Consider the following 9,992-nt stretch of genomic DNA (forward strand, 5'->3'; position numbering starts at 1 on the left):
TGATATGAGATATAAAACATAACGCAGTGTTTGTTAATGGTTCATTTATATTTGTAAATCTGACTGTAAAGGAGTCAGTGCCTCACCAGCTGTCAACCTCACCGCACTGAAGCTGCAGCACCTGGAGAGAACCCACACCAGCATGGGGAGATCATGCAGACTCCTCACAGAAGGGACCCGAACCCAGAACCTTCTTGCTGTGAGGCGACAGCGCTAACCACCGCGCCGCCCTATTTATCTATCTTCATATTACAGGTCATAATTTAACATTTTCATACACAACAGCATGTTTATTTTTTGTTATACTAATTAGCCTGTCGGCTGCACGCTACCCCTGTCTGTTTCCCACTAAGCATTGTATCTCCCACACGTCCAACACAACATACACAGATGCAAACTGGCACAATCAAATATGATTTGCCAGTCATTGTATTCTTTTATTAACTTTATACATAATGTCCTAAATCATTAGAATTGAGGTTTGTAGCTACCAGGGGACAATCAACTCGAGGTGGCCTCACATCTGTCTGTTGTCAGGTCGTCCATCTTTACATACAGTCAATGAGAAATGCAAACAAACTTCTTCTTGTTTTGGGTTGTCAACATGCATGTCAGAGAGGAAGACTATCTCAAAATATGGGCAAATAAAACAAACTAAATGATACAGCTAGTGGTGAGAAAACATTTGGCATAGTGAGGGTGATGTGGATAGCTAGTGTGCATGTGTGTTCTTGTACCTAAACACAGTGACATCGACCACTGATGCAAGAAAACGATGATACAACAGCAGCTGTAAACACTTGTAAAGAATAAACCTGCAGTAAATCTCTCTGGTTGGAAATGGCTGTAGCTTTTTTCCCACAATGTATGTGTGTATGTGCGCATGTGTGTGTGTCAGCAGACTTGAGTGGTGAGCTGTACAGTACACTGTGTTACATTGAGAAACCTGAGAAATTTCCATCTCACAGCAATTGGAAGCTTGAAAAGGTTTCCCCTGAGCCGACAGGACGCTGACCACATGCTGCCACAGTCATCTGCCTGTCCTCACTGTCACACTGTCCACCTGTACACCGTGAGTATATTATACTGCACTGCATATGTACTGTATATAGTACTATAATATAATTACATTGGACCATTCGATATTGTTTTTGAAATGCTGTGACAATATATTTGCTCATGTGTTTCTGTTGAATTGTTAATTAGTAGGGCTTCTATGTGTTATACAGGATATAATTTATACATGTGGTATATTGTTTTACCTAAACTTTTATATTCACTGTATATATGCACTTTTTAGGAATCATTTTTTACATCATAGCATTTCTACATTTGAATATCTTTTGCACTGTTTCTTATATTTTCTAGTTTGAGTACAGACTCAGTCTAATCTCAGTTCATTAGCAGTTTGAGGTTTTCTTTTACAGAGTGATTTTACATTACAGGAAATATTTAAGATCATCTATGCCTTCCAAATTTAAGTCAGTAATTCCATGCAATCAATCCATAATTCTTAAATACATACATGTATATATTTATATTGTTTTTGTAGATTTTTTCTGTTTCACAAACTAAATTTAATATTTACTATACTATATTTTACTGATATTTTAATATTTAGTAAATGCCAAAGCAGTCAGTGAGGACCACTGAAACAGGCTTATTAATTCTGGCTTAGACAAAAACTGAGTTAAACTCCTGCTTACAGTAAAATGTGTATTATGCAATGGAAATAATAAAATGACTTGCTGTCAGGTGTTTGATCACCAAGAAAGGCTCAGGTAGGAGACTTTTTGCTTTAATACACTTTGGTACTATTTGGGTGCTAGGTTTCCTTTTAATCTCATATCATAACACTGTTACTCATGTGTGTGAAAGTTCACTGGCAGTGACACTCCCACAGGTTTTATGAATGGGACTGTCCTTTGATGGAACAATGCAACAAAGATTTCCTTGGGGTAAAAAGACCGATCACTTGCACGTGTTTGACATATGTGCTGTCTGCTATCAGATGATCCCTGAAATCACAAACGAGGAAACAGAAGCAGAAGTGAAAATCTACTTGTTTCCATGGAAACCCTACAGCACAAACCCGAGTTTACCTTCCTGTCTGACAGGGGCCCAGCTCAAACAAGATGTGACAGATTATGTCAGAACAGTAGCTATATTATTTAGTACTATATGTATATAAACAGAACACATCAGAGTAGAATATTATTTAGTACAACAGAACTAATTACTGTATGTTCTATCACATTAAATGCCCTGATCTCTGTAAATTAAAGTGTAGACCCATCATTAAAAATATAAATACATGGGTGAAACCTACTATCACTTCTAAAATACACTTTAATACTGAGAGTAACACTAGTCATATTTTTTAAAACTGTTTATGGTTGATTAAAACTGTAGAAAAACAGGATCATATATATTTATTTTTATACATAATTAGTTGTAAAAGTTGAGTTATTAATTATGCTGACCTTTGAATTGAATGGCCTTTAACCGTTTAATGTGACTCATCTTATGCATTGCTGTTGGTAAATCCCAGTGGTTGTATATGGTGTGGGGGCGGGGTGATGGGATGACTGAATGATGACAACCTGTGATGTCATAAGTCATAATCCATACAAGAGTTTAAATTGAAGCTAAACATCAGTAGAACTGTGCTTGAGGTGCTTTGAGCACCAGACTTGACTCCAGCTTTGTTTGTATTTTACTTTTCTTTCATTCGTCTTCACATTGAACAATTTTTACTTTAATACTTTGTTGAGAAAAGTGGCACTTTGTTATTCCTGCCTAACTGTTTTCCCTGTTGGCTGACATTGAACATATGCTGCTCTCCCAGGCAGATATCCATCAGAACACAGAAACCAACTGTGGCACAGTCCCAGCACCAGACTTGACTCCAGCTTTGTTAGTATTTTACTTTCATTCGTCTTCACATTGAACAATTGTTACTTTAATACTTTGTTGAGAAAAGTGGCACTTTGTTATTCCTGCCTAACTGTTTTCCCTGTTGGCTGACATTGAACATATGCTGCTCTCCCAGACAGATATCCATCAGAACACAGTTTGTCAGTAGATCTTTCATTTCAGAGTTTTGTCTCTGCAGACCGCCATCATGGTCCTCTTGGCAGTAATATTTGCCTTGGTCTTAATCAAAGATGTTTATGGAAGACCTCCATTACCTCCACTGCCCATGAAAGGTGAGCATGATGTATATTAGATGCATATATGCTTATATTACATACAAACCCTTATCAGTAAAAGGTTCCCAGCCAATGTATTTTTCCCACCAAAACGTCAGATCTTTCAGCACAAGCTCCAGTTTTCTGAGTACAGTGTTATTTCAAAGTTGTATTATAGTTATGTGTTGACTCTCACAGCTCTTAAGAGAGACCAAAACCTAAAAGTGTATCAGAAAGGAGTCAACCGCGAGCCTCCGATATAACAGCACTGTGTCTTGTGCCTTCACCAAATGGTAATTTTAAAAGGTTTCAGGGTTTTTCATGTCTGGTGATTTAAACACAGCTTGTTTTTGTGCTTGTGGTAAGAGGTCAAGGTGTAAGCAAAATAATGATAATCACTTTAATTTGGCCAAGTATGGAATTTGTCTCCTGTTCAGAACCGAGGCAGCCATCTATGGCGCCAACTCACATGCACACACACACACACACCAATGGCAGCACTGTCCCTGCAAGGTGCTGCTCTGGCCATTGGGGGCAAGGTGGGGGTCAATATCTTACCCCAGGACACCACGACTGAAGGCACCATGAAACAAAACGACTGTTCTACCCCTGAGCCACAGGCACCCCAACTCACTGTTTCAGTCGCAATTGACATGTCCCATTAATGAAAACAGAGGACAACAGTGCCTGGTCAATATCTGATAATTAAAGAATTAACCAGTATCTGCCTAAAGTATTAAGTATTACACTCTGGGTGTCGTTTCTCCTGCAGATGGCTGCAACCTGGTATCTCCAGAGATGGAGGTATTCAGGGTGGAGGGTGACGCTGTAGTCCTCTCCTTTCCAATATTCAAGAGAGTGCTTGAAGTACGCAACATCGCCTCCCCAGCAGCAAACTACCTCATCACCAAACAGTTTGGGACAGGGGGCGTGGTCTTTCAGGGTGAGGGGCGTGTCCAGCAACGTGACAAACAGCTGTGGTTCCTTCCATCTCAGGCTTCAGACTCAGGGGAATATATCTGCACTTACAGGTAAATCATCAAGGCTGCGTATTCATCCCTCACGTGCACTTCCACTTCCTAATGCATCCCTCTGTAGAGAGGTCAAAGTCTCTAAACAACACCTCTGAAAATAGCAGAGATTTTATGTTTATTTAAAGATTTCTCATTCAAGCTAATTCAAGCTTTCTAGGTAGAAACTGATTTCTTTACTTCTAGCCACAGTTTAATAGAGCTGTCCTCACTTTTGTCTCCAGAAATGAGTCCTACTGTATCACTGGGAGTATCACGCTCCGTGTGTATGAGTCCAATTATGTGGACATGGAGAAACTGTCCTATCCCATATCAGCCACAGTGGGGGAGGACCTGACAATCCCATGTCCATCTCTAGGTTACTTCAACAGGACAGACGGACTGACAGAATGGTACAAGGTGAGAGGAGAAATATGTTGTATACTGGTGGGCTGCTGAAACTTTACTCTGGTAAAAACTTATTTTCTGCCTTTTAGTCTCTCAAACATGGTAAAATTTGTGATTTCAACCAGAACCTGGTCACCAAAGGTCATTTCTGTCTTTTAGTGATTTGACCACTTTCCAATACAAATCAGTGTCTCCAGAATTCTCCCAAACCAAATGTTGTTTTCTTAATTTAGTGTGGTAATGTATTGTTTTTTCTGGCATGGGTAGTTATTTTAAAACTTACATTTTCTTACATTTTTACACCTGTTTAAAGAAAATAATAACACTTAATACTTTTTAATTGACAGACATTCTTGTGAGCACTGACACTTCGCCCAGTTAAGTCAGTAGGTCTCGTTCACCAACTTAAGAACAAATTTTCATTCACCAACATTTTTCTTGGCTTTGTTCTTGGGTAAGAACAGAATCTACACACACTTATGCACATTTGAGCGCCGATGTGTGTGTGTGAAATAACTGGTCATTTAGTTTGCTTCAGTTATACAGTTATATAACATTATAAGACTTAAGATACAATAACAGTTTTGTCATTATTAGTATTCCTTTAATATTTTTTCTGTTATTATACAAAGCATTCTGGTCTTATAAATGAATAAACACTACACTAAAAATCATAGCAAGCAATTAATTGTTTGCTTTTAAGGTTATAAAAATGAATGTAACTGTTGCAGTGTGGTTATTTATAGTTTAGCATTATGAAGTGCATTACTTAAAAACCACACATGTTTAACTACACACCTTTATTTCTAATTTCTGTTCATTTCTTTAAGTGGCTCTCAGATATTTTGGCCAGTGTTGAGGCTATCTGTGGAAGGGTTTGGTTGTCCAGCACCGCATCTGAGGTCAGATTCAGGGCAGCTGAGGGAACCTGAGTGCAGGCATGGAGGTTTGCTCCGTTGATGGCACACCCAAAAGTGCCGTCCCGGTCCAGCTCAGATAACTGGTACAGGCCTATCCTCCTCCACTGGTCAGCTTCTCTCTTCTGTGTTTGTTTTGTTGCCTCAGATTTTAGGTCAAACCATCTTTTTAATTCAACAGTTGTGCAGCCTTCTCCTTATACTGTACAGTGACCACTGACCGAGTAAGAGAATCAATATGAGAAGACAGGTGTGAACTATTCTGTGGTTTCAGAACAGGTTCATGAATCAGACATAGACTTTTCTTAGGACCTTTCTTAAGAGCAACTTACGAAGACGTTGGTGAATGAGACCAGTGTTATTCATGAAGCCTAGAATCACAAATGCATTACAGAGAACTTTACAGGGTGTTACAGCTTTACAGCTGCTCAGTGCAGGTAAACCAGCCAACATCTGCTGTTTAATACAACGTATTCTTGTTATTTCAGCTCTCTGCCAGTAGAGGTCACAAAAGTCAAATATTACCTAATGACTATAAATGTTCACACACCTTCACCTAAGTTTGTAGCAAACATAATCTCCACTGCAAACCTGCCTAAACTTTATATAGTGCCATGTATCTGACCATCTAGGCCATGGGAGCCTTCAACCCTTTCAGTGTCAGTGCTCTTCCTTATGAGTGACATGGTATGTTTCTGACAGGACTCCAGTGCCACTGCCCTTCAGCTGGGCAGAGCAGGCTCCTTTCGCCAGGACACAGATAAACTAATGATCCCTGCAGTGAGACAACGCCATGCAGGCCTCTACACCTGTGAGGTCAAAGTGCTCATCAACGAGCAGCAGTATAAAGTCAGCAGAGTCATCCTGCTCCATGTGCAAGGTAGGTGGTTGTTTTATGAACAGCACCGCTGAGGCGTGTGGGTCAAATCCAAGATGCTAGCTAAAACACTTCCTTCATTCCGAAACCTAACTATGAATATTAATGACAGGTATAAATGTACAACTAGCAATACTTGATAAAGTGCACTGTTGGTAGCAGGCCATGAGGTCTATGTATCTGGCAGGTTAGTGGAAATACCTCTGCAGTCTTATATCAGTCAATAGTCATGAAATGCACAAATTGATTCACTACAACTACAGTTCCTTTAAAGAAAACATAACCTCCAAATATTACTGTAATGATCATGAGTAACATCATCAACATTATTAAACTGAAGATGTCTGTTTACTTCTTCACATTGATACCATAAGTCATGCCTGCCCCCTACTGGCATGATAGGTACAACACATTCACTCGGTTTAGCCACAGGGACCAGACAACTCTCTTTCATTTAAGACACAAACAAGACACAAACTCTCAAAGCTCCACAAAAACAGTAACCTGGCATTAAATTCTTCTTCTTATTATTATTATTATTATGTGAAATGAGTCAGACTTGTCATCTGAAGAGCTGCGAGTGGATGTGTTTACATCTGACTAAATTTGTATGTGACTTTGTCTGCCAGGTCTAGACCCTACAATCAGTCCCACTGTGCCTGACCTTTCTATGACCTCTGACCCAGGACTAATCAGCAGCGACACAACTGTTCATGGTAAGTTTTGTTGAGCTTTATTGTTTTTAAGTTGATTTTTTTTTACTATGTACAATACATTTCCCTGTGGGGACAGTTTCTAAAGTGTATATCTAATGATAAATACTATTTGTCTTTACATTGTAGCTGCAATAATTCAGCCACCTCTAATTATTTCACCACTGAATGGAACCATTTTTGAAAGTCCACATGGTGAGTGATGCAAATTATAGTCCTAATGTACAGTATCTAGCAAATGTTAGGCAGATATAGATATTTCAAGAAAGGTTGACTGACCTTTGACTTCTTTTAGGTTCAAAACTGGAGCTGGTTTGCAGGGTGCTCACTGACTGTCAAATGGCAGATTCGACCGTGGTCACATGGCTGATTAATGGCCAATCAGTGGAATCCTCATACCTTGGTGGACGGGCTATGCAAGGAGAACAGAGGTAATTGTTCACTTGTTTTTGATAGATATTTCCAAACAGTATTTAGGCCTGATGCCAAAATATAAAAAGTGACTGTACTGGTTAGGACACAGGGAAAGTGAAGGAGAACAACTTTACACTATGCTGCAGCAAACAAATAGCACAAGCTACTTTTTAAATCAGTGATAATGCACTTTGAAGCTCCCAAGTGGGAAACAAAGTCAACTCCCTGACCTTAAAGTAAACTAAAAACTATAATCAAATTTGAAAACGTTACAAAAACATTTTTCCGGTGTGGTTTCTGAGGTGTTGTTGCATTGCACCACATTATTTTTAGAATTTTTCATCACAGTCTAGTCTAAGCTGTGCATTATACTGTTGGACATGTGTGTCCTTCAGTGTTGTTTATGTTGTTCTAAGATGCATGCTGGCATTTCTGAAGCAGGGTTTATTTCCCCATTTTCCATTTAAATATACTACAATAAATACTAACCACAAATACTGTGCTAGAAGTGATACTACTTGTGCACTTGCTGCCACTGGCGAAACACTTTTTGGACTCTGATTGTCCACAAGTATTTAAGGCTGCAAATAGGGGAGTATTATTCTATAAATGTCTGGGCTAGTTTCCATCTTGACATACATCCAATAGGCTTGTAGCCTTTCCCCACATCACCCATCCAAGTCATGAAAACACACGGTCATGTCGGTCTTATTGTTCCCAGGGTGACCAAGGTGTCCGAACACTGCCAGACTGAGCTGAGGCTGTTTGTTGTAGCGATAAGAGAGGAAGACACGAAGACAGAGCTGAAGTGTGTCGCTCAGAACCAAGGAGGAAGACAGGAAGTCGTTGCACAGCTTCAACTTGAGGGTGAGTGGTGTGTTTTTGTGTGTGCACAAATGAAACGGTTTTGTCACTGAGCAAATTGAAATCTGAAGTCCCTGATGTAAGTGCTGAGAGTGACAACAAGGGATTAATGATGATACCTGACAAGCAGTCACACAGTTAAACAAGCTGTAAACACCATCTTTTCCAAATAAGCTTGGCAAATATGGAGCGTTGTTTAAAACCTGAGTGACTGCTTGTATTTTTTACCCAATTTGACTTTATTTTAGCAGTGTCCCCCTGTTACAAGGTCTCAGTAAACAACCTTTGCATGTTCCCCCTGTTACCAGGTCTCAGTAAACAACCTTTGCATGTTATCATACCCAGTATCATACCCATACTCCAGGTTCCAATTTCACTGGATTAATCTTTTGCAATGATCAAGCCTCTACTGTATATCATTCATTTTTCTTTGTCTCTCTCTGTCCAGACCCCACATTCACATGGCTGGTGGTAGCTGCAGTGGCTGTGTCCTGCTTCTTGACTGTGGTTTCTGTCTTCCTCTACATGCTCTTCAAACCTAAAAGGAAAAAGAAAATGGATTACATTCTGGCTCGGCAGAGCAGTACATTCTAGCTTTGCAGGTGTGGACATGTTGTTCATAAAGAACTTCTTTAGTATGTTCACTGTTGCATCAGATCAGTCCTCCAAGCAGTGTGTGGGGGTGATGTTGTGCAGCAGCACCACTATGTCATGCTTGGTGTTCAGCTCTTCTTTTACAGGGATTTAATGTTTTTAAATTAGTAGCTGCATACAGCTACTGTGACCAGTGTTTTGTCCAAGGACACTTTGACACGTGGACTACAGGCTTTGACATTTGAACCTCCAACCGCTCTACCCACTGAACCAGTCACCCTCAATCCAATACATGATCTCAGGGAAGAATCATGTCTAGTACTGTAGACACATGTTCAGTCCTTGTGCAAATCTCCATGTAAAATAAAACAAAGTGGTAAGAAAATACAGTGTGGACGTTATTGATTGATTGAATTTAACATTTATAATCCTACATCACTGCAAAGTAGTTAATGGTGTTCAAGGTGTAACTGGGCTGCTGACTATTCTAAAATCTAACTACTGATCATTTTATGTTGTTACTGCAGGTGAGACATTATGTGATGAGTAAAACGTGTTGTTACTGTAACTTCTTTTATATGATGAACTATTAACATTTACATCTCTTCACTTCATCTCTCATGCAATAAATTTGTACAAAGCCAGAAAATGCCATATTAGACCAATTATAAAATAATACTGTTTATAAGAAGTGTTGGTTATTTTAAATAGAACATCATGACTAAAGAATGGTAGAGACATATTTGGCAACATTAAAATTTACTGTCAGGTTAAATACATACATAAACACAAATCTAAAATAACACAAGTGATAAACATTTTACTCCAGTTATTTTAATCTAAATATGAACTGGAGTCACTGGTCTATGACCAAAAAACGATGAGATTCTTTATTGTCACTTTACAAAACAACAAACTTCAGGTGCACTCAAGAACCAGACTCAAATATAAATAAATAAGAAATCGATAAATACATGTTCATAGTCACACCACACTACACACAC

At 39.1% G+C, this 9,992-nt stretch overlaps 1 protein-coding gene across 2 annotated transcripts; it reads left to right on the plus strand.

The window, feature by feature from the left end:
- Positions 1-973: 973 nt before the first annotated feature.
- On the plus strand, positions 974-9,521 carry LOC109974022 (interleukin-1 receptor type 2). Of its 2 annotated transcripts, none has more exons than XM_020623989.1 (10): positions 974-1,072; positions 3,116-3,209; positions 3,964-4,222; positions 4,447-4,621; positions 6,229-6,406; positions 7,033-7,119; positions 7,246-7,311; positions 7,412-7,547; positions 8,252-8,397; positions 8,843-9,521. In XM_020623989.1, the coding sequence occupies exons 1-10, from the start codon at positions 1,019-1,021 to the stop codon at positions 8,986-8,988; spliced, it is 1,341 nt and encodes a 446-aa protein (XP_020479645.1). In that variant the 5' UTR covers positions 974-1,018; the 3' UTR covers positions 8,989-9,521. The 2 variants fall into 2 exon arrangements, with proteins under 2 accessions (XP_020479645.1, XP_020479646.1); XM_020623990.1 differs by lacking the exon at positions 974-1,072 and adding an exon at positions 2,887-2,916.
- The last annotated feature ends 471 nt before the right edge of the window (positions 9,522-9,992 follow it).

This window comes from Monopterus albus, unplaced genomic scaffold (genome assembly GCF_001952655.1).
Source record: "Monopterus albus unplaced genomic scaffold, M_albus_1.0 scaffold318.1, whole genome shotgun sequence".
NCBI lineage: Eukaryota > Metazoa > Chordata > Actinopteri > Synbranchiformes > Synbranchidae > Monopterus > Monopterus albus.

What these genes read in the sequence shown, in the direction of transcription:
- LOC109974022 (XM_020623989.1), top strand. Translation starts at nt 1,019, where the DNA reads ATGCTGCCACAGTCATCTGCCTGTCCTCACTGTCACACTGTCCACCTG. An exon ending in CAGCGACACAACTGTTCATG is followed by an intron (nt 7,120 to 7,245) that starts GTAAGTTTTGTT and finishes TTTACATTGTAG; the next exon opens with CTGCAATAATTCAGCCACCT. An exon ending in GCTATGCAAGGAGAACAGAG is followed by an intron (nt 7,548 to 8,251) that starts GTAATTGTTCAC and finishes TATTGTTCCCAG; the next exon opens with GGTGACCAAGGTGTCCGAAC.